Source organism: Phacochoerus africanus, chromosome 7 (genome assembly GCF_016906955.1).
Source record: "Phacochoerus africanus isolate WHEZ1 chromosome 7, ROS_Pafr_v1, whole genome shotgun sequence".
Lineage (NCBI taxonomy): Eukaryota > Metazoa > Chordata > Mammalia > Artiodactyla > Suidae > Phacochoerus > Phacochoerus africanus.
Genome location: NC_062550.1, coordinates 104,687,993 through 104,713,860, shown reverse-complemented (window position 1 = coordinate 104,713,860; position 25,868 = coordinate 104,687,993). Strand labels below are relative to the sequence as shown.

General features: G+C 36.0%; 1 protein-coding gene across 1 annotated transcript in view; it reads left to right on the top strand.

Annotated features, from left to right (window-relative positions):
* The window catches only part of PTPRQ (protein tyrosine phosphatase receptor type Q), a 213,112-nt gene that overhangs the window by 32,198 nt on the left and 155,046 nt on the right, over positions 1–25,868 (top strand). The window contains exons 11-18 of the mRNA XM_047785804.1: positions 1,189–1,366; positions 2,761–2,922; positions 3,019–3,198; positions 3,801–3,908; positions 4,051–4,332; positions 13,485–13,667; positions 14,024–14,125; positions 23,200–23,320. Coding sequence (XP_047641760.1) covers positions 1,189–1,366; positions 2,761–2,922; positions 3,019–3,198; positions 3,801–3,908; positions 4,051–4,332; positions 13,485–13,667; positions 14,024–14,125; positions 23,200–23,320 — 1,316 coding nt within the window. The remainder of the gene's footprint in view (positions 1–1,188; positions 1,367–2,760; positions 2,923–3,018; positions 3,199–3,800; positions 3,909–4,050; positions 4,333–13,484; positions 13,668–14,023; positions 14,126–23,199; positions 23,321–25,868) is intronic.

Here is a 25,868-nt window from a genome sequence, read left to right as displayed (position 1 = left end):
AATTAAAAATTCCAAGGGTATAAGGACATAGAATTGAGAAAGAATAATTTTCTTTAAGGGAGGGGGGTTGGAGGTGAGTTTTTAAGCTGAACTTGGCATTGACAAAAAAGATGGTAGTTCTTAAAATGTTTCCTTTTTTTTCAAAACTATTTCATTTTGATTATTTTTGAAGTGATATAAATGGAGGGAAAAAAGAGTATAATATGGCCCTATTAACCCATTACCTGGATTCAGTCATTATCAAATGGTGCTAATCTTGCCCCAGCTCTCGTTGTTGCTGTTGATGTGGGCATTTTTAATTCCAGACTTCATATATTTCTGCTCTTACATGTTTGACTAAGTACAGATTTCTAAAAACATGGACATTTTAATTCATTCAGTAATTCATTACCAAAAATGACACAATTACTAATATTGTTTTGGTATTGTCAAACCTGTGCTATATTCAAATGCTACTGTGTTTCAATCCATTATGCAATGTGGGAGAGAAGGGAGAAAGTCCTTGTTGCCCCAACATAAAACTCTACTGTATATATCTGTAATGCACTCCTGATATTTTGATTTCACTTCAGTTATCTGGCACTTTGGTGAACTTAACACATGTGAAATAAATGATGGCATCTAGGGGCAATCATAGTTACCTAAAATATTCCTTGGATAGGTCTGCCATGAACTCTGCTTGAAAACCATTGTCATGTAATTTTGTTCATGTCTGTAACTTTGCTTCATTATAGATTAAACGATTATTATTGATATGTGTTCAGTAGGCACACAGGCTCCTCAACCTGGTATACAAATGAGGATTTATGGATGGCAAAGCAAAATATGTTTTAATAAGGCATAATGCCTAGAACACTTATCTAGTTAAACCTTTGCATGAAGCTGTCTAATTTTACTACGAAGAAACTAACTCAAGTCAGAAACAAATACCTGCTTCTTCCCACAGTACAGTATTGGTCTTTTAAGATACAGAAATGATCACAGTGTATTACAATGATGCAAGATTTTAGTAGCTTCAGAATGAAATCTTGGACTGTAAAGGAGACCAGTTGTTCTGGAAATACTGTTATCTTTTAAAACAAGTGTGATTCCAAAATGATTAGTTTTTGAAATTAGTACTTAAGTCATTATTAAGTGTATCTGTCACAAGTGCAAGTGGTCTTTGCAAATGCCTATTTTCATTTACAGTATATCAACCACCCCATGGCTCCAGAAACTGTGAACATAGTAGAGTCAATGACAGGATTATTTGAGGGCTCCGCGGAGATGTCTTCCGACCTGTACTCGCTTGCTTCAGTTATATATAATATTCATCCACATAACTTTCCTGCAAGGAGCAGAGCGGAAGACCAGCCTTCAATAGTTGGTAAGTCCATTTTTTTTTGTTGTTGCTGTTGTTCCATGAAGTGTAAACCGTCGGTACTAGCAAGCGCAGATATGAACCTTAGCTGGGAGTTCAACCCAATTATTAATGGTCCATGGGCTGGAGTCAGATTTTTTTCTTCTTTAACTGTCAGATAACCTCATGCAGCAAATGGAAATGCCACACAGGCAGGAGCTGGCCCCTCCTAACCCATCTGACCTTCCTCCGAGAGAAAGTAGCACCCTAGAGTCTCTAGCCAAGCTGCATAGACAATCAGTTATTACAGTTGCCAAAGCAGGTGTGATGGGAAGGGATTAACATATCTTCAAATCATTTACAGGCCTCACACTCTCTGCAGCTTTTGACTAATAGGTTTTCAGATGTCACGGAAGGTAAATAGGTCAGAAAGTTACAACTCTAGTGCACGGGGTGATAAACAGGTGTAGGTGACCCCGATGACGTGGTGATATCATTAGTGAGTGCACTTGCTCTTTAGGGTCAATGGATCTTATTGTTTCTAAAAGGAGAATGTCATATATAGCAAATTAAAACTACTTGGTTAGAAGACATAGATCTAAATTGTCTCTCTGGTTTTTCTAAAATGCTGAGTGAGAAAAATTTTTTGCTTGTTGCTTTTCTCTGATTTGGTATTTGTTCCATTCCAATTACAAGTGTTATTTTTTTTATTAGTCAAAATTATCACATTGCACTCAATATATATTTATTTTATTTACTGATCTACTTTTCCTGGGCAAAGAAGCCTGGGGCAACACTAAAAATTAAGACACCTATGACTTCTGATCAGATATTTCCTCAAATACTTTGGCTTAAATGCTAATTAACATTGTTGGATGTGCAAGTTCTAAATAAGCAAAAAACAAAACAAAACAAAACATTAAACATTAAAAAAAAATCCTTGTCCAGACATATTTATATGGCAGTTATATAAGCATGCTTGCTTTAAATCGTTAACGTGTGTAGCAAATGTATGGTGAATTTTTCTTCCAAAAAACACTTATTTCTGTGATTTTCATATTGTAGCATGGGAGTGACTTAGAATATTTCACTTTGATATTATTGCCCAGTGTCTTTTCAGAAAAAAAGATTCCTAGCCTGTCTTTTTAAGATAGTTATATTTTTCCAAAACACGAATCTCATGTTCTGGGATAGTGTATGACAACTAGCAAAACTACATTTTGAGCACAGAATGTTTAGAAATATTGTCGGGTTTATCCAATGTATTTATTACTTTATATCTGCCTTTCATATAAAGGCTTACATGGAGGGTTAATGAATAATGGGAAATTGGGTTTAAAATTTCACCATGTGAGCAAAAGCGGTCTTGATTGTGAGGTTCAAACACCTCTTTAATTCTCTGAAAAACTAATTTCAAATAGGAACTACGAGGAGTCAGTATATCGCTGACATTGCTGCTGAACAGCTGTCTTACGTTATCAGGAGACTGGTACCTTTCACTGAGCACATGATTAGTGTATCTGCTTTCACCATCATGGGAGAAGGACCACCAACGGCTCTCAGCGTGAGGACACGTGAGCAAGGTAAGAATGCCTTCCTTTGAAAGAATTACCTGTAAATACTGCTCTTGTATGTTGTAATATTTTCATTCGTATTAATTCTTCATTCTTCTTCTCAAGTGCCAAGCTCCATTCAAGTTATAAACTATAAAAATATTAGCTCTTCATCTATTTTGTTATTTTGGGATCCTCCAGAATATCCCAATGGAAAAATAACTCATTATACAATTTATGCAATGGAACTGGATACAAACAGAGCATTCCAGATGACTACTGTAGATAACAGCTTTCTCATAACAGGTAGAATAAAGTTTTAACATTCTTACTCTGATGGAAAATATGCCCCTCTCTATGCCTTAAACAAACACTCTAGGACCCTTGTTGCATCATTGCAGATTTTGTTGTGCTTTGCTCCCATGGGTAGTTTGAAAAATACTTGCAGAAATAACTTGGTTAGATGTGCTTTTCTTTAATGATCTTTATCTGCAAAGAAATAAAGTCATCAGATCACAGGTATCCTAGGAATATATTTAACCCGGGGAATTTCATGCCTGGCTCCTCAAAATAACTCAGTACTGAAGGCTTGATTGACTGTGTCAATCAGCTGAAGTAACTGAGCCGATGGGGTATTTGTGCCAAATCAACTATATTCCTTGCAGTGTGCCAAAAATTATTTTTTCAGCCTCAGAATATTGCCTTAATATTTTGGGGAAGAACTAAAACATCATAGACATGGAAATTCTCTCATTCCAAAGAAGGTCGAGAGATTGAGATGATAAGGAGGCTGACTTTTAGAGAACCCGTCTGCCAAGTCAGCTGTTTTCCCTAGGCCTATGTTAAAAGGCACGACTCCAAGAATGTTATTTTAAGGACTTTAAAAAAATTACCTGTTGTCCTTATAGGGTTAAAGAAATACACAAAATATAAAATGAGAGTGGCTGCCTCAACCAACGTTGGAGAAAGTTCTCTGTCGGAAGCGAATGACATCTTTGTGAGAACTCCCGAGGATGGTAAGCATGCCACATGCCGATTTAATAAAAGAAGCAAGTGGTGGTATGTGTTTACTGCCATCGACCTCCTGCTGCCTTTAGTGTCTGAAGCAATAAGCATGAGATAAATCCATGTTTTCAAAACTTTGTTGTCTTCCCCCAGAACCAGAATCATCACCTCGAGATGTTGAAGTTATTGAGGTTTCACCTCGTGAGATAAGTTTGAAGTGGTCACCACCTGAGAAACCCAATGGGATTATTGTTGCTTATGAAGTACTCTGTAAGAATACAGATACCTTAGTTACGAAGAACACCTCAACAACAAACATAACTTTAAGAGGCTTGAAACCTTACACCCGCTATAACATTTCAGTAAGATCGTACACCAGATTTGGACATGGCAGTCAGTTGTCTTCTTTACTCTCCGTTAGCACTTCTGAGACGGGTAAGCTTTTGCTGGTTTGATACATAAGAATGAGGTAAACGTGGCTGACTTGCTCTGTGAATTTTGAAAGTCCCACTTCATATGAGGGAATTCTAAAATAAAAATCAGTTATTTTTTTCACATGGAGTACCTTGAGAAATCAAAGGTGCTTTCAGTGTACCTACAAATTTGAGGTTGAATAACTGCTTGCTTTCAAATTAGGTAAAAAACACACACACACTCATAAGCATAGTTTCCTATACTATATACACTCTATTATATTTTCTCTGCATGCAGATACATCTCTAGATACAGATGTATCTAATTCATACATACATATGCATAGATGTGCATATGTATGTGCAGGTTACGTAGAAATATATCAATAGATGGATGTATGTAGATTTATATAGCTTATATGTGTATATGTAAATTCTATACATATGTATACATACATGTGTGTATACACACACGATATATACATCCCTGAAGATATGTATATAGGTAGAGATGCAGAGTCTGAGCACAGAAAGGGCCTGCCTGGGGCAGCCTTTTAGAGGAGGTAGCCTTTGACCTGAATCTTAAGGAGTCAGGTGGAATGGGCGTTAGAGAGGTTGTTGGGTGGCCTGTGAATATATCCGATATAAGAGAAATAATGCAAGCAAAGGATTACTTGTGTTTCACTGATGCAAGAGCAACTAGCACGTTTGCTTGATCGTCTTCGCGCATAGTTTATATTACGCTTATAGTCATATATTAGAGCATCGCTTTTAGGCCAATTCTATAGAGCATGCCTAGAATTAAAAACTAAATGTGAAGTTACTGTTTTATCCCTACATTTAAAAAAATAACTATTTATTGATTAGCTACTGGTTGAACCATGTGGAGTTGCTATTTATAGATATCGTAATTGGCTAAATATCAGCAATTTCTTATGGTTCAGCCAATTACTATATGTGTCCTTGACTTTCAGGAATTAGGAATCTAGTAAAGCAGTTTACCTTTGGGCAAAAGTATCCTCTTGAGACTGGTCACAGAAATTAATATAATGAAATGACATAGAAGTGACCATAGAGGAAGACAATAGCTGTCATTCCAGGAATAAGTAATAAAATAGCACTTTTTATCATCATAAATTATCCCATTATAGTGCAATTTAATGGATGTTATATGCATTTGCATACTTCATTGCTTTTATAAATTTTGTACTTAAAACAAGTATTTTTGAGGAAAAAAACCTACCTAGTTTTATTTTACATTGTGTTAAAGAAAGAAACTAGCACATTTTAAGTACTGACAAGTGTGTGAGCTCTTCTATTAGCCTGCAAAAAATTACCTTCTTAATCCTAGAATAAGCAATAAGGTATTATTATCTTCATTCCAAATGAAGAACTGCTAGATTCATCTTTTCAACACATATGCAACAGTAAAGCAGTTTCAACAAATATTTACAAATATTACATTCCCTGAGGCTCACTATGCCTGCCTAATTTACAATGTACCAACCCTTACCGGGCTATATGAGCTTTGTAAAAGAACATGATTTTCCACTCTCCTGAAGTTAATATCAATCACAGGGATTTTAATTGCTTAAGGTCACCCAGCTGGTAAATGGTGACGCTAAACTTGGAACCCAAATCCATCTGACTGTAAAGCCCATTTCCATCCATAAAGCTGGTAAATTAAAAAAATAGGTATCTAGGATCTTTGTGTTCATTGTTGCAGTCATAGTTTACAGTTTGGGCTAGGCAAGTTAAGAAGAAAGCAAGCAAGAATTTGCAGGGTCCTGTTATGATGTTAAATAGTCACTGTGTTCATGGACGCGTATGAAGCATTTTACTGTGTCATGGTCGCGCATCAAGAACACCTAATTTAATGATTATCCATAAACCGTCTTTTTTGCTTGCTAATTTTTATATGCATGCAATCTTTTACTCAGTTTTGAAGGATAAAATTGTCATTTCATTATCTTAATTCTGAGGCAGGCATAGTGAGCCCAAGTGAAGGTAAGAATTTACCTGAAATCTAACTTAAAAGGAGAGTTTTAGTTTTGGAAGATGTCTTAGAAAACGATCTTATTCCAAGGCTCACCAGTCCACCCATCTGGGTGGATATAATTGGGTCATCTTGACATTAAACTCCTTGGAAGCACAAAAGGCCTAACGGTAGAGCATAGGAGTCACTGTCCATATGCCTAACTTCTAGCTCTTCTGTGCTATGTTAATGTTTTCTTAAGATCTGGACATGCCCCATCTGGATAGACATGGCAGGCAATGGGACCTGTGTTAGCGATTTTCTAAGATCATGTTTGCTCTCATTGAGCCCCCAGCTTTAGTTCTTTTGGCAAAAAGGGAAGCTAGAATTTTAAGAAGGGTCTCAAGGTATCATTTGAAGCAAGACGTGCTCAAGAGCAACAGTCTGTTCCCAGGGCTCAATATTCATATTAAATATGATAAAAACAGCCTCTGCTCTTATTATAAAAAAAAACAAGATCCCCCTTTGAATATTGTTTCATGCAAAATTGTTAGTTTCATGCTAACTCAGAAATATGTTAATGATGCTAATTACAAGTAGGAGTAAAGGATTTGATGTTTTGTAAAGGATTAGATGTTTTGGAGTAATTAGGAGTAAAGGATTAGATGTTTGGAGTGATTAGGAGTAAAGGATTAGATGTTTTGTTTGGATTGGGGAATTAGAGTTGACTAATGCTTGGAATTAAAATACTCTTATGTTAAAGCAGGAAAGATCAATATGAGATTGATCTCACGTTTGTGTGTGCCTGTGTGTGTGTGTGAATTGAGTGTTTTGTGTGTTTATGTGTGTTATGTGTGTTTTGTGTGTTTGTGTGTTTTAAGCATAGAATGTGCAGGGGACAAACTTTCTTGAATGAATTTGTATTTTCTTATGCCTGGGGCACAATAATTATGCAAAGAACTTTAAGTTCCCATGCAAATTACCCTTAGATGAGATACATATATTTTTTTCTTTCCCTTTTAAGATACATCTTTTTTTACATCAAGCCATTAACCAAATGTCTTGAATAAGTCTGATTTGAGGCAAAACCCACTAATGGCTAGCAGCTTAGATGAGGGTCAAAATTTTGTGTAGGACTGTATAAATTTATTCATATTAATAAATGGCATGTCTTACTTTCTTGACGTAACATGAAAACTATGTAGGCCAAAGAATAATCTTTTGGCATACTCAAGGTAACTTCCCACTTTGTATTTCAGGATCATCATGAAGTAAATTATTTTTTACTTTTAGTTTTTAATAGGGCCAGCTTACTTCAACTGATATGATAATTACTTTTTATTCATTAGTAGTCTATTTTACATGATTCTTCTGCGATTGGAAACAACAAGCTCTTTCATAAAACTTTAAGAGCAGCACTGCTGTCCAAAATCACCAAGCCATTAATTCTGCCTTACTTTATTCCTCCACCACTGGTTATCTCCTAAGGATCAATGAACAAAAATGGAAAGGATGTCAGCCTGGGGTCAGGGGTGCATATTTATATTCTGACTACGGGTGGTAGGCAGGTAACTCCAGAGGTACAACTTGGCAAATCCCGATGAAAGTTTTTCAAAATTAGAAGTTCTACTGACATAAAATTCAAGCATGGCATTATTTATTCCTTTTTTCCTTGCCATTAAAGAGCTAGTCAGTATAATCTTATTTTCCTTAGCTGTAAATTTCTTCTTTTTCAACATGTGTATCATTTTGAACATATTTTTCATTCACTGAAGAGATTTTTGTGGCTTCCACATCACGTGCTACCAGGCTACCACTGAATTAGGCACTACAGTGACAGAAGTAAATCAGACAAAATGTCTATCTTTCTGGAACTTAACAATCTACAAGGATCACAGAAAATAAACCAACAAGTAAATAATATATATGGTTTGGGGTACTAGTAAGTTACTTGAAGTAAAAAGTATCAGGGAAAGAAGAGAGTGTGGCACAATAGTGAGCAGACTATTTTAAATAGAAGACTGAGAAAAGGCCTCTTGGAGGAGGTTATTTTTGCCTGGAGATATTAATAATGTGTGAGAGCTAATTAGATGGGGATAAAGAAGCAAAGTGTTCCGAAAGGAAGAGTAGCAGTTACCAAGTTCCTGAAGTGGGAAGGCACTTTGTGTGTTTGGGGAAGAGCTGAGCATTTCTGTCGTTTGAGCAGTATGAGCTATGGGGGTAGAATTAGCCCTTGAAGAGGGAGCGAGACAGGCAGAGGGGACCATGCAGATTCTTGGGTGCCATACTAAGAAGCTTGGTGTTTAATTTTAATGTGAGGCTATTGGAGACTTATAAGACAGAAACATGATATGATTTTTAATTTTAGAAGATTGCTGTTGAATATGTTGGATTTGGGAATAAAGAGGGAAAATCAAGATTAATTAAGTTTTTGGTCTGAGTATATTGATGAATGAGGTGCCATTTACTGAGTTGAAGAAGTCTATAGAAGAGATCAGTTTAAAGAAAACTCAAGAATTCATGTTTTAAACATGTTTGCAATATCCAAGTGTCTGTCATGAAGGCAGTTGGGCATGTAAGTTTAAAACTCAGGGAAAAGATTCAGGGTTGGATATGCAATTTAGAGGCATCATATATGTGGTATTCAGAGTCAGGAGATGGGGTAAAGTCGAGTCAGAGTGAGTATAGACAGAGATGCAAAGGAGCATACACCTGTCCTTGGGTACCGTGGCATGTACGCTTTGGGATGTCAAAGAGGAGCCAGTCAAGGTCTAAGCAGGAGTGGCTGGTGAAGTAGGAGGAAAGTCAGGAGAAGATCACGTCTTAGAAGTCAAGTTAACAAATACTTTAAAGTAGAAGCAATTTGCTGCTGACAGTGAAGTAAGATGCACAATTGATTAGAGGTTTGGCTGGATGGAGGTCATTGATGACTCCTTGACAGTAGGTTTCATGTTTAATAACGCGGAAAGGGCCTCCCTGAAGTGGGACTACGCATGATAGGCAAGAAGGTGAAGCAAATGAGTAAAGGCAGATTTCGAGGACTGTTGGTATAAAGTGGAGGATAGAATGGGGCAAGAGTGGTGTGTGTTCACCTGCACACAATGTATACAATGATAGATATAATTTAGTGAAGGGAGAAAAAATTAAAAATACAACATCGAGGAAAGAACCTCAAGTCTAAAATCTGACAGGGTTTCAGGTAGAATGAAATCTAGTGCAGAAGTAGAGGCCCAAGTTTTAGGAAGGAGTAGGGGGAGAAGGTAGTTGAAGAAAGGTGGTAGGAAGATAAGTCCTCTTGTGTGTTTTTATTGTTTCGGGAATGAGAAGCAAGTTTACCAGCTTTGAATAAGAAGGGGGAGGGGATATTGGATGTTTGTGGAGAGAGAAGATGGTGAAAACAGACATAACAGAAAAGAAAACGGAATCATCTAAAATAGATACAGACTGCCAAGCAATGAGAAAGATTGATTTGAGATTTGAGGTCATAAACTAAAGCGAGGCGAGTCAGAATGGAGTGGTATTTCCTGCAGACATTTTCAGCTGTTACACTGCGGATTTTTTTACTCAGTTTTCAACTGAAGTTGGAATTTTCCCAGAAAAGTAGGATAGAAAACGGAGTTGATGGAGATTACCAGGGAGTGATTTTAGTGATAAGCTGTGAGTTCTGACCTGAGTAAGGAGGACGATGAGGGCAAAGGGAGGTTATGGACGGTGATATTCGATGAGGATCAAAGACTTGTTGAATTGGCAGTACAAGGGTCAGTGAGCTGGAAAGATAGAGGTGTTGCCGCAGAGAAGTACTCCTGGCCGTTGCTGGTAATGACAAGGCCTCAGGTGTGGCCATGAAAGCTAGTGGTTACAGTAAGGTGGAAGGGAAATTACTGGCGTTGCAGAGGTGAAGGAATACAGAGTCCAGATTATTTCCACCAATGCTGGCACCTCTAAGAGTGTGGGAAGGAAGGCAGTCATCCGGGTGACAAAATTCTTAAGGTGCTTGAAGAAGTGGCAGAGTGTACCGCTAGAGGATTATCTTAAGGAGAGGTGGCCCCCAGATGTTCTCAGAAAGAAGAGAGAAGAAACGTGGGTAAGGCAAAGAAAAGCATAAATGCAGCTGCTTGACTTCCAGGCCCTATGGCTATAGGGATGACGGGAGAAAAACCCCAAGAGGGCTAAGTTGCCCTGTTCTCAAGTAAGTCCAAGATTTCTCTCAGAGCCACGTTAAGAAAGTATTCAGAGTAGCTGTTGAGGCGCAGCTTAGAAGGACATTAGAGAAGATTTTGAGTGTTGAGGAATGGTAGAATTAGATTGCTATGTCAAGCGATGTATTGAATCACACTTCTTCCCAAAGTGTTAGAAATATCTACATTCTTCGGCCATGTCTTTCTGTTAAGTCTGCCGTAGATGCAGTACACTCCGTAACAGGTAACAGTGGGGGGGGGGGGGGACCACTGTTTCCATCTTTTTAAAGCGTCTGAATTTTCTCTACTAAGTTTATGGGCAGCATTTTTTATATCCTTTGTATTTAGAGTACCAATAAAAAGGTTGATTCTCTCTTTTGAAAGGAAACCTTGTAGCAGGACTCTATAATGACAATAATACGTACGTGTTTAGCTTATATTACTGAGCCCCTGAATCAGCCATTAGTGTTATTGTTCTATGAAGGCAATTTTAAACTACTATCTTTCTAGCTGTGGTCTTTCATCTCCAACAAGTAGTTTTTTGCTAAAAGCGCATTGTTTACAGGTTCATCTATTGAGGTTGAGCTGATGACTTTTTCTCTGTTACTGATAGTTTGAATGTTCTTAGTTTGCTCTTGTTACTTTCGGAGGGTATAGAATTCCAGCGGTTTCTCAGTTGATGTCACTCTTCTCTGCAGGATGAACTGTTTTCTTCCTGGTGCTTCTAAGATCTTCTCTTCTGTGCTATTCTGTACTTTCACAATGACGTGTCTATAGGTGATTTTTTTTAATTGTTTGAGATTTTTTCATTCCTTGTTCTGGAGCTTGATATATTTCACCACTTTGGATCAGTCTCAGTCACTACCCCTTCATCTTCTGCTGCATTTTCTCTATTATCTTGGACCCTCTCAACATATCTTTTATGTTCCAAACTGCCATTTTATACTTTCTACATTTTCTTTCTCTGAGCTACTTTTTGATAATTTATCCAACTATCATCTTTTCCACTAAAATTTTCACTATTTCTACCTAACCTACTTTTTTAGGAACCGAGAGTATTTTAACTTAAGGTTTTTTTCTTCTATTGTAGAAGTCCTTTTTGGTTGTCTTTCAAGCCTGCTTGGTTATTTATATTACAACCAGTTTTATTTATTTTTATCTAAAGAATTTTTTGTTCATATTATTTTAGAATGTTCAATTTCTTGAACTAAATTATATTACATATAATTTTTATTATATATTGTATATAAATATATAAAAATAATATATATACTATAATATGTAAATGTATACATTCTTTGAAAATTTCAACATCTAAAGTCTTTTAAAGTTTGCTGTGTGTGTGTGTGTGTGTGTGTGTGTGTGTGTGTATTTTTCCTTTTCCTTTGCTGCAAGGCTTTAATTATTGGTGCCTGATTTGTTTGTGTATTTTGTGATTTTTATCAGTGAGTTCATATTTCTTAAAACTTTATCTGTGGGTACTTTATGTGGCCTTAGTTGAAGTTGAGTTTCTTTAGGGAGAATGTGTGTTTGCTTCTGCTAACTAAGAACTACAGCTGGCAGCTCAGTATTACAGATTCATTTTAACTTATGTTCAGAAGTAGAGATTCTTTTCAGGCTATATGGGTACCATGGATTTAATCTTGCAGTTCTAAAAATGTATAACTTTTCCTTCTGTCCACTCTTCATCAAGAGGAATGGCAAGAAGAGAACAGTTACTTTTCAGTCCTCTTTTGCATGGGGGGTTCACTTCTCCGCCCTGTTGCCTGACAGTGACTGCACTACATTGCACAAGCCTAGGAGTTAGCACTCCTTCTTGGCACTCTGCAAAAGAATCCAAGGTGCCTCTGGAGCTGACCCATATCATGACCCTGGTTAAAACTGCATTCTTTTGGAGTTCCAACTCTTTATACAGGGGTATCCTTTATACTTCCTGTGGCCCAAGGTTTTAACTTATTTTTCTGGTATTCCACACAACTGTTAATACAGAAACTCAAAGTCACTAGGATTGAGCAGTACCCTCCAAGGCAGAGCTGGCTCTGGTACCAGCTTCCATCACAGAATTCCTGTTTTTACTTTGATTTTTCTATGTTTGTTCCAAAATTTTGCCAGAATTGGATTCCCACATATAGTATTAGTATTTGAATACATTGAGGGAACCTTTTAGTGCCATTACATTCCCTGTAATAAGAACATTAGTAGATACAGAAAACTAGTGTTTTAGTTATTGATATCCTGTTTTATTGCTAGGTCATTATATGCAGCCTCATATCTAGGAGAAGATTCTTGCCTTGTCATAGACCTTGCTGTATATAAAAATTAACCTATTAACCAGTTATATATTATTAATGAAAGACAGAATCAATTTTTTAGTGGTTTTCAGTCCTCTTTCTTATACAGTTAGCCCTTTGTATCTGCATGGCTAACAGATCCACGAAATCAGTCAATCGTGGATTGAAAATATTCAAAAAAATTGCACAAAATTTCAAAAAGCAAAACTTGAATGTGCTTGCTGCTTGCTGTAGACACTATTTACATAGCATTTACACTGTATTAGGATCATAAGTAATCTAGAGATAAAGTGTACAAGAGGATGTCCGTAGGTTATATGCAAATACTATGCCATTTCATATAAGGGACTTGGGCATTGCCTGATTTTGGTATCCACGGAGGGGTCGGGGGTGGGGACCCTGGAACCAGTTCCCTGCAGATACCAAGGAACCACTGTACCTACATGTTCTGCAATGTAAGGCAGTTTAATATAGTCCAAGTATTTTAATAAAAAATATCATCCTATAAACATTTGATGGAGTTGCATGAATTTTCTTTGAGGTGAAATTTTCTTATACAGTGATAAATGCTATAATTTACATACATTTTATTGCATTTAGGTTGTTGTTATAATCAAACCCTGCTGAATGTTCATATATACATATCCTGGTCCACTGGGGTGAAAACTTCAGCTGAATACATTACTGGGGCAGAACTGTTTAATGCACGTATATTTTTGTTTTTCTTCAGTGCCTGATAGTGCACCAGAAAATATTACTTACAGAAATATTTCCTCTGGAGAGATTGAGCTATCATTTCTTCCCCCAAATAGTCCCAATGGAATTATTCAAAAATATACAATTTATCTCAAGAAAAGTGATGGAAATGAGGAAAGAACTATAAATACAAGCTCTTTGACCCAGAGCATTAAAGGTAAAAAGTATATAACTTTGGATATTTATGTTTACATTGACAGAGTGATTATGAAATATTAGCTTGTTGTTAAGTCATAAATAGTAACTGTGATTAGTTTTATACGGAGTATGACAGTTCCAGCTTTTTGGTTAAATAAGCTAGCAGCTTATTGCAGGTCACATGAAAGAATAAGTCATTTTTTTCCCCGCATTTTTCTGTAACATTTTGTGTTCATAATAGGATTTGCTCTTCCAAGACCTGCATTTTCATTTACTTTTTACTTTTGGAGGATTGTTAAGAGACGTGTCATAGTCTGCTTCTTGCATAAAATTAAAGAATATTTTGCAGGTCTTATCAACTTTATTTCTCTTTAGGACTGAAGAAGTATACCCAATACATGATTGAGGTGTCTGCTAGCACACTCAGTGGTGAAGGAGTTCGGAGTTTACCTATAAGTGTGCTAACGGAGGAAGATGGTAAATATAGCCGCGAATAAGTGATGTATTTCGAATCCATCGTTTTTTAAAAATATATGTCTACAGACGGAATGTATGATATAAGAATTCTCCTAGCCTTGGGTAGGACTTATTTGCTGCAAGAGCATTATACAGAAATTCCATTGTCATAGTGTAAGAGGAGCTTGAAAAGTCAGATTTATGTTCAGTAAAATCAGGTATTAAGTACTTTAAAAAAAATCCTGAAATCAACTATGCTCTGTGAAAAACCAATTATATATATATATATATATATTGTCTTTTTGTCATTCTAGGGCTGCATCCACCACGGCATATGGAAGTTCCCAGGCTGGGGGTTGAATTGGAACTGCAGCTGCTGCCTATACCACAGCCACAGCAACACCAGATCCGAGCTGAGTCTGCCACCTACACCACAGCTCACAACAACGCTGGATCCTTAACCCACTGAGCAAGGCCAGGGATCAAACCCATGTCCTCATGGATGCTAGGCGGATTCGTTTCCACTGCACCATGGTGGGAACTCTGAAAACCAGTAATATTTTTTTTGCATGAGAATTTTCACAGCTAAAATTTTGGTTTGAATAGTGTGAACATCAATCAACGTATGTTACGACTGTGTCTTTCAACTTTAACCTTCATGAGAATAGACATTTACATAAGTTTTGTAGTAGATTTTATTGTGTCAAACTGCAACATTTTTTATTGTTAGTTAGGATTAGCTTGCTAATGAGTTCAGGCTGTTTTCCAGGTTTTTCTACATAATTTGCCAAGATGATATTCCTAAATGCGAACAACCTTCATATTGAATATTTAAGAACATTTTCCTAATTTGAAAAAAATCAATTTTACTGCTGAGACCACTTACAATGCCACCTCACCCAGTAATAGGCATATGTCATCCTAAGAAAATTACTTTTGAGGGATCTATTTGGGCTTTGGATTTGCATTTTAGGTTTTATACATCATATATTTTAAGAATGTTATTTTTTTTTCTGTAAAAGAAAGCCCCATTTCCATGAGGGCTTTGGATGTATCATATGTTTGTAGGATATCTTTTTTCACCCTCTCTTTCAAGTTTTCCCATCTTCACAGTACGGGAATCCTAGAGATGTTCTAGTAATTCACCAGGACAAAATGTATATTATGTACTTCCAGAAGAAGGAAGGCTTTTCTTTGTGTTTTTCTTACTTTACTTTTTTACTTTATTACCACAAGTAAAACCGTCTTTGAAGTCCTCTTTCCCCATTTCAGGTCCCTCTCTATTTTCCTCTCTGCTAACTTACTTCACCAGGGCATCCTGATAGGTGTGCTGCCAGGGTCAGGAGCTGGTAGAACTTAGGTCCTACCCCAGGTTCTAGAAACGTAGTACTCATTGCCCCACTCTTAAGCCTTCTCATGGGTTAGCCCTTCCTTAGTTATTGTCTCTACTTTCTATGCTTGTTTCTTCATCAAAATTTATCTGTCCAAATCTTCATTTTCTGTAGTTAGCTTCTTCTTGCTCTCACAGTGAAAATTAACCAGATAAATAAATGTTCCCAATGGGACAATGGTTAAAGGCTGTGGAAGAAGAGTAACTTTCCTTTCTATCTTAGATTATGTCTAAGAAAGACGTATAATTGTTTTAGTAACACCCTTCTAGACATGGTACCCACTTTTTTATTTCTAATCTAATGAAATTGTTCCTGCGGTAAGAATTGGATGTCTTATCTGAAGGAAATTAGACCAGTAATGAACGTATATTTTGAGCATGTAAATTTCTTTTTTACCACTCAATCAGTAGTTTCAGATTATACTATGCATCCAAATTACCTGGGTGGCCCAGGCGTTGATCTAATTGTTAAGAAACAGGGTTAAGCACAAGACCCCATTATATAAAAATACAGCAAATCTAGAATGAATAAAGGCCTAAGAAACTTTGCTTTATTGGGTATTAGGAAGTCTTTGCCTTCATGGAGCTTAAAGGTAAAAAGAAGAGATCTAAATTTGACAAATGTGTAGGACACATACTTTTTATAAATCTAATCACTGTAATAAGTATTCGCCAGGACAAAAGGGGAACTGTCGTCCTCTGAGGCCTCCAGAAAACTTCAGCTGAAGAAGTTACACCTCAGTTGTGACCTGAAGGAAGACAAATGGAAAGCTCGTGCCAGGCAGCAGGAGGAAGGGCCTTATAATGTCCCTTTTCATATGTCCTCATATGCTCTGTCATGACGATTGGATAGGTTGCAAAAGATACTGTGTTTATTCTAATTTTTACAATTTCATTTTTAAAAATTTCATACAAATTTTAGCAAATGTTAAAATGATTTAAACTTAGCATGCTATAGTAGATGTGCAGTGTTTGTTAATTTAGAAATTTTATTGAAGTATAGTTGACTTACAATGTTGTATTAGTTCCAGGTGTACAGAGAAGTGAATCAGTTACATACACACATGCATACTATTCTTTTTTCCTATGTAGTTATTATAAACTATTGAGTAAATTTCCCTGTGTGGTGTTCTATTTAAAAAGGCATGCTCAAAATAGACTTTAAAACAAAGAAAATCATAGGAAACAAAGAAGGACACTACATAATGATCAAAGGATCAATCAAAGAAGAAGATGTAGCAATGATAAATATATATGCACCTAACATAGGAGCACTTCAATATATAAGGCAACTGCTGATAGCCATAGAAGGAGAAATCAACAACAACACAATAATAGAGGGGGACTTTTAACACCCCACTTCCATCAAGAGACAGATCATCCAGACAGAGAATCGACAAGGAAACTAAGCCTTAGGTGACACCCTAGACCAGATACTGATAATTATAGAACCTTCCATCCCAAAGCAGCAGAAGATAACATTCTTCTCAAGTGCTTGTGGAACATTCTTTAGGATTGATCACATCTTGGGTCGCAGATCAAGCCTTGGTAAATTTTAAAAAGTTGAAATCATCCCATGCATTTTTCTCTGACCACAATGCTACGAGACTAGAAATAAACTACAAGAAAAAAACAGAAAAAAACCCAAACTCCTAGAAGGTAAACAATATGCTAACAAACAACCAATGGATCACTGAAGAAATCAAAGAGGAAATCAGAAGATACTGAAAGAAAAATGGCAACAAAGATACAAAAACCCAAAACCTATGGTACACAGCAAAAGCATTTCTGAGAGGGAAGTTTATAGTAATACAGAAAAGAAGAAGAATCTCACAACCTAACCTTACATTTGAAACAACTAGGAGAAGAAAGAATAGAAAAAAACCAAAATTGGAAGAAGGAAATAAATCATAAAGATCAGAGCAGAAATAAATGAAATAGAGACAAAGAAAACAATAGAGAAGATCAAAGAAACCAAAAGTTGGTTCTTTGAAGAAATCAACAAAATTGATAAACCCTTAGTGAGACTCATCAAGAAAAAAAGTGAGAAGGCTCAAATCAATAAAATTAGAAATGAAAAAGGAGAAATTACAACTGACTCCACAGAAATACAAAGGACCATATATAGTCTCAAATACAAGAGACTACTATTAGCAACTATGTGCCAGTAAAATGGACAACATGGAAGAAATGGACAGATTCTACCAAGACTGAACCAGGAGGAAAGTGAGAATTTTAACAGACAAATACAAGTACCAAAATTGAAAATGTTATTAAAAATCTTCCAAAAAAACAAAAATCCAGAACCTGAAGACTACACAGTTGAATTATTTCAAACATTCAGAAAAAGTTAACACCTATTCTTCTGAAACTCTTTCAAAAAATAGCAGAGGAAGGAATACTCCTTAGCTCATTCTATGAGGTCACCATCACCATGATAGCAAAACCAGACAAGGATACCACCAAAAAAGAAAATTACAGAACAACATCACTGATGAACATAGATGCAAAAATCCTCAACAAAAAACTAGCTAACCAAATCCAAATGTAGATTAAAAGGATCTTACAGCATGATCAAGTGGGATATATCCCCAGGATTCAAGGATTCTTCAATATCTGCAAATCAATCAATGTGATACACCACATCAACAAACTGAAAAATAAAAACCATATGATCATCTCAATAGGTGTAGAAAAGGCTTTTGACAAAATTCCACACCCGTTTCTGATAAGAACTCTCCAGAGAGTGGACATAGAAGGAACCTACGTCAACATAAAAAAAAAAAACCATAAATGAAAAATGGGGTTCCCGTCATGGCTCAGTGGTTAACAAATCTGACTAGGAACCATGAGGTTGCAGGTTTGATCCCTGGCCTTGCTCAGTGGGTTAAGGATCCAGCATTGCTGTGAGCTGTGGTGTAGGTTGCAGATGCAGCTTGGGTCCTGTGTTGCTGTGGCTCTGGCGTAGGCCAGCAGCTACAGCTCCGATTCGACCCCTGGCCTGGGAAACTCCATATGCTGCGGAAGCAGCCCAAAGAAATAGCAAAAAGACAAAAAAAAAAAACAAACAAACAAAAAAAAAAAACAAAAAAAACAAAAAAAAGGAAAAAAAGAAAAAACACACATATCCTTCTCAATGGTGAAAAATTGAAAATATTTCCACTAAGATCAGGAACAAGACAAAGATGTCCACTTTCACCACTGTTATTCAACATAGTTTTGGAAGTCCTACTAGCAATGATAATCAGAGAAGAAAAAGAAATAAAAGGAATCCAAATTAGAAAAAGAAGAAATAAAACTATCGTTGTTTGCAGATGACATGGTGCTGTTCCTAGAAAATCCTAAAGACAGCACCATAAAATTGTTAGTACTTGTCAATGAATTTGGCCAAGTTGCATGCTACAAAATTAATACACAGAAATCAATTGCATTTCTATATACTAACAATGAAAGAGCGAGAAAAGAAATCACAGAAACCATCCCATTTACCATTACATCAAAAAGAATAAAATAACTAGGAATAAACCTACCTAAAGAAACAAAAGACCTATACTCTGAAAACTATAAGACATTGATGAAAGAAATCAATGATGACATGAACAGATGGAAAGATATACATGCTCTTGGATTGGAAGAATCAATATTGTCAAAATGACTATACTACCCAAGACAATATACAGATTAACTGCAATCCTTATCAAATTACCAAGGACAGTCTTCATAGAACTAGAACAGACTATTTTAAAATTTGGTTGGAAACACAAGAGACTCTGAATAACCAAAGCAATATTGAAAATGAAAATTGAGGGATCAAGCTTCCTGACTTCAGATAATACTACAAAGCTACAATTATCAAAACAATATGGCACTGGCACAAAAAACAGAAATATAGATCAGTGAAAACAGGTAGGAAATCCCAGAAATAAACCCAAGCATTTATGGTCAATTAATCTATGACACAGGAGGAAAGAACATAAAGTGGAAGAAAGTCACTTCAATAAATGGTACTGGGAAAACTGGAAAGCTGCATGTAACAGATTGAAAATAGAACACTATCTAACACCATACACAAAAATAAACTCAAAATGGATGAAAGATTTAAATATAAATTCAGATACTATAAAACTCCTGGTGGAAAACATAGGCAGAACACTGTTTAACATAAATCAGAGCAAAATCTTGTTTGATCCACCTCCTAGAATAAAGACAATAAAGACACAAGTAAAACAGCAGAATTTAATTAAACTCAAAAGCTTTTGCACAGCAAAAGAAACCATTAAAAACAAAAAAAACAAAAAACAAACAAACAAAAAGACAACCCACAGAATGGGAGAGAAAGCTTTGCAAATGATGCAACAGACAAGGGCCTAATCTCCAAAACATACAAACAACTCAACAACAACAACAACAAAACCCAATTGAAAAATGGGCAGAAGACTTAAATAGACAGTTCTCCAAAGACATATGGATGGCCGATAGGCACATGAAAGAATGCTCAAGTTCACTAATTATTAGAAAAATGCAAATCAAAACTACAATGAGATAGCACCTCACACTGGTCAGAATGGCCATCATTAACAAGTCAACAAATAACAAATGCTGGTGTGGAGAAAAGGGTACCCTCCTTCACTGCTGATGGGCATGTAAATTGGTACAACCACTATGGAGAACAGTATGGAGGTGCCTCAGAAAACTAAATATAGAGCTGCCATATGATCCAGCAATCCCACCCCTGGGCATATATCCAGAAAAAAATTTCATTGAAAAAATACATGCACCCCTCTGTTCATTGCAGCGCTATTCACAGTAGCCAAAACATGGACCAACCTAAAGGTCCATTGACAGATGAATGGATTAAGAAGTTGTGGTACATATATACAATGGAATATTTTACAAAACTTTCCTTAAAGACACATGCACCCACATATTCATTGCAGCACTATTCACAATAGCCAAGACATGGAATCAACCCAGATGTCCATCTACAGATGACTGGATTACGAAGATGTGGTATACATACACAATGGAATACTACTTGGCCATAAAAAAGAACAAAATAATGCCATTTACAATAACATGAATGGAACTAGAGACTCTCATCTTGAGTGAAGTCAGTCAGAAAGAGACAAATACCATGTGATATACTTATATCTGGAGTCTAACATATGGCACAAATGAACCTTTCCAAAGAAAAGAAACTCATGGACTTGGGCAATAGACCTGTAGTTGCCAAGGGGGAGGGGGAGGGAGTGGGATGGATGGGGATCTTGGAGTTAATAGATGCAGACTGTTGCCTTTGGAATGGATGAGCAATGAGATCCTGCTGCGTAGCACTGGGAACTATGTCTAGTCACTTATGATGGAGCATGATGATGTGAGAAAAAAAGTGTATACATGTATGTGTAACTGGGTCACTATCCTGTACAGTAGAAAAAAAAATGTATTGGGAAATTAAAAAATACATATATATGTAAACTAATGCCATTTCCAGCAACATGGATGGAAGTAGAGATTCTCATGCTAAGTGAAGGAAGCCAGAAAGAATAAAACGAATACCATATGAGATCACTTATTTGTAGAATCTAAGATATGGCGCAGATGATCCTATCTAAAAGCAGGAATAGATCATGGCCAAGGAGAGCAGACTTGGGGTTCCTGGGGGGTAGGGATGGGGGAGGGAGTGGTATGGACAGCCAGTTCAGGGCTTTTGGATATAAACTGTTATATTTGGAATGGATGGGCAGTGGGGCCCTACTGTACAGCACAGGGAACTGTGTGTCATTGGGTCCATTTGCTGCATGCAGAAATTGAAGAAACATTGTAAAGCAACTATACTTAATAACAAATAAAAAGCCATGTTAACTGTATTTATTTAGCAATTAAAAGTTTTACATAAAAAGGAAATATCCAAGGATATACTGAAGATTAAATATAAAACATCAAGAACTGTCTGATATTCCACATAAATACCTTAAAGTATGTAATAGAAGAGAAATGCTAAGTTACAACATATAATGTTCCATATCTGTGATAGTTTTGATTAAAATATTTTTTTCCAGGAATTCCCGTCGTGGCCCAGTGGTTAAAGAATCTGACTAGGAACCATGAGTTTGCGGGTTTGATCCCTGGCCTTGCTCAGTGGGTTAAGGATCCGGCATTGCTGTGAGCTGTGGTGTAGGTCGCAGACGTGGCTCGAATCCCTCATTGCTGTGGCTCTGGCATAGGCCAGCTGATTCAACCCCTAGCCTGGGAACCCCCATATGCCACGGTAGTGGCCAAGAAACAGCAAAAAGACAAAAAAAAAGGAAAAAAAAAGAAAATATTTTTTTCCAAATTAATTTTGCAATATTCAGAAAAAAAAGAAAATATTTTTTTCCCAATTAATTTTGCAATATTCAGAAAAAATATTGTAGGTTTTTGTTTTGACAAATGAAAAAGAGTTTTCAGTTATTTTCAGTTAGAGGTAATTCATATCTTGGGAAACAGACCTCTCCAAATGATACATGGATTCTTGTGATAATCAATATTTGATAGCATTTTTATTGTAGTGCCAGTGAAAATACCAACTGAAAATATAAATACAGCTGTCATCATTATTTGGTAGAACTCATCTCATAAAGCTTTTCTCAGCTCGATAAACTTTTCTTTTTGAAAAGTTGTCATTACCAAAGCAATGAAAACACACACATATGTGTACAAATGTGCTTTAGTTGAGATTATTTCAAAAGTCAGAAAGAAAATGCAGTAATTCAGGCAGCATTTTCTCCAAATTATTGAAAAAAGTGATCCACACATATACTGACCTATAAATTAACATTGTTGAAAGATCTGAGCAAAATCTCAGACTTTGTATGAGCTATGAGTTCACTTTCCACATATCACTAAAATAATGATTAAAATTTTAGTAATTTACATCCTACATGAAAAAATTGTGTGTTAATATTCTAAGACATTACTATGCAGCAGCTGAGAAATGTCATTCTAAATGTTTTATCTAAGTGGAAATATAAACTTGCTGTTGACTTTATGGTAATTTTTTTCATTCTTCTTCAAGGCTCACTGGCTAAAATATGTGCAGCCTTACACTGTTATAGCACAATTAGAAGTACACCCTGAAATGTCTTTGTGCTTTTTTATATGCTATATTGGCATTTCCTTTGTAAACCATTCAATTTTGAAGGTTCAGTGAACAGATTTTGATGTTATTTTGCAGTTTAATGACACAACTGAAATTAAAGAATGTAGTTTTCATTTGTGAGGTCAGTCATTTTAATTGCTCTCCCAGGGTTATGCTTATCACTTTCCCACTCTTGGTAGCATGATCTTTTTCCCATCTCTTTTTATTTGTTTGGAGAGCTCTTTTATTGTGTGTTTATTCACCCCAATAGTTTTATTTTTATTAGTGGATGATAATTTATCAAGATGCACTTGAGCAGTAGGTGAATCATAGTGACATGCCCCTTGTTCTTTTTTTCTCATGAAATATTTTTTTCCATTGAATCACAGAAACAGATGTTCTAACACCACCATGCAAAATCTTTTATCATCTCATTTTTAAAGTAAACAGTCTCCCAAGCCCATGGAGCAAGGCGCTGTACCTGATTCATTTACCAGAAAGTTCATAATAAAATTTTGTGCATTTCTATTTTAACCTTTTCTCATGTATGTTTAATAAAATGCATTATCCTATACCCTAAATTTTCAGCTCCTGATTCTCCCCCACAAGATTTCTCTGTGAAACAGTTGTCTGGTGTCATGGTGAAGTTGTCATGGCAACCACCCCTGGAGCCAAATGGAATTATCCTCTATTACACAGTTTATGTCTGGTAAGAATTTTTTTCTTTTTTGGAACTAGTTCTGAGAACAAGTACTTATCTGTAACGTAATAGGAATGCAGTTTCTGAATTTCAGATTGTGATACTACATTAGAAATCTGATTATTAATAGGCTAGTTCCTATGCTTTTATTAAGAAACAACTTTTTCCCATATTATGTAGAGGTCTAAGCATAGTCAAATAACATGGTTTTTGTAACCAAAACAAAAAGTGATATATTATGAATAATCACACTAAATATTTTGCTCCTCAGAGTCAAGGACTAGTCAACTTATGTGAATATGAGTGTGTAATATTAAAGGCCTTCAGAGTTTTACTCATTTATTCTCTATGCCTCTGTCTTTTTAAGTTTCCGTAAGTGGAATAATTTAAAACAAATTTAAAACAAATTCTACTGGGTAGAGGGGGTCACTGGGCATAATTACTTCCTAGACATAGGTCATGCCGTGTTGAAGACATATTTTCTGAGGTTCGTCATTTTCTTCGCCGTCCTGAGAAGAATGAGCGTGCCTACACTGGGATTTCCTTCACCAACCACCACTCTACCCTCAACTTAAGATTCTAGGACATTCCAGTCTGACTGCTTGTCCTTTTCCTCCTGTCACCTTTTCTTAGTAGTGCAAAACTTTCTCTTTTTCTTGACTGGTGAAAGCTTTCTTTTTGCGTATATGCCTTCCTTTCTACACCAGGACTTATAAAACTTTATGGTCTAAAATCATGAAGGATTGACTCTCCAAGTGGAAGGAGAATGTAGAACACACTTTTTCCTAAGTAGAACTTGGCTTTATTTTACACCCCCCCCCCCGCCCCCGCACAACGAGGGAAAGGGAGACAGAGGACAGGGAGAGAGATTGAGATCTTACCTGCTTCAAGATCTGCTTTGTTCATTGCCACATCTGGAACAGAAAGCTACCTGGCTCAAAGTTAGAAAACTAAGTATTTGTGGAATGGATGAATGAATGAAGAATATATTTTAAGAGTTAAAAATTTAACATTGACTTATTCTCTTTGCATTCTGGGCATAAGAGTAGTGATGCTTTCCCAGACAATGGATGCCTCTGGTTGAATAGAGTAAGGTCTTATAAATAAAGAATAAAAAAGGATAGCACCTTAACATGTCCAAGAATATTATCTATAATAGACTGAAATATATATATATAAATGAAATGAAGTATATACAGAAATAATTTTCAATTCCCAACATCTTCTTAAGACACCTGTTGGAAGCTTTAGCTACTGTAGTTAAATGGCTAGTCATAATCCTGGGTTCTTTCATATCACTATCAATAACCACCAATACTTTTTAATACTCTTTAGGATCTCTCCCTATATTAATTTTTAAAAATTATTTGTTAAAGTATAGTTGATTTACAATGCGCCAATTTCTACTATACAGCAAAGTGACCCAGGCGCATATATACATACATACATACATATTTATGCATTCTTTTTTTTATATTACCTTCTATCATGTTCTATCTCAAAAGATTGGATATAGTTCCCTGTGCTATACCATAGTACCTCTTTGTTTTATTCACTCTAAATGTAATAGTTTGCATCTACTAACCCCAAACTACCAGTCCATCCCATTTCTTCCCCCTCCTCCTTGGCAACTACAAGTCTGTTCTCCATGTCTGTGAGTCTGCTTTATAGGCAGGTTCATTTGTGCCATATTTTAGATTCCACATATAAGTGATATCATATGGTATTTGTCTTTCTGTTTCTGATTTACTTAGCATGAGAATCTTTAGTTGCATCCTATCAATTTTATTGGGGAGGATGGGATGCATGTATCATGATATAACGTGCATGCATTTTGAGTCACAGAGTCGTAGGTTTGAACCCCAGCTCTGATACTCAGCTCTTAAAATACTGTATTAGGGGTGGCTATATTTATTAGCAGAGTTCCTGTTTCAGGGGTCCATATTTCTCTTGTAATTCTCAATTTACATTTTTTTGGTTCTTTGAATAATTACCAAATCTTTTAAAAAACAACATCTTTGGATAGTTGCTATTTTCAGCATGTCTGCAGATTGCAGGTTGCCTATTATACTTGTTATACTGGGTGTCTTCTTTCTTTGTCATGAGTATTTCTTTACAAAATAGCTCATGAGGTACAATTGTTTTATAATCACTACTGTGTGAGTCACACTTAATTTGTAGATGGTGTATTCAGAAATCTGCTTTAACCCATCTCATTTTAAAATAATATTTCCTTCAAAATTTGCTTTGTGAAATAACGTCTGTCATCTAAGTAGCGTTTTTCCTCAGTTATGTTGGTAAAGTATGTTTATGTGTTTTCAAATGAGAAATGATCCTTGCATTCCTAGGGCAACTGCCATTAAATAATGAATTTATATTAGAGCCCTCTAGCTTATTTTTTAATTCACTTTGGATTGGGGTGTGGTATTCTACTAAAGTGATTATACAACTTATTTATTTACTTTATATTTGAATTCAGTTTGGATTTGTTTAGAAATTTTGTTTCTGTAATGCCACTAAAATTTAACAGTTTTCTTCCTTGTTTATAAAACTTCTA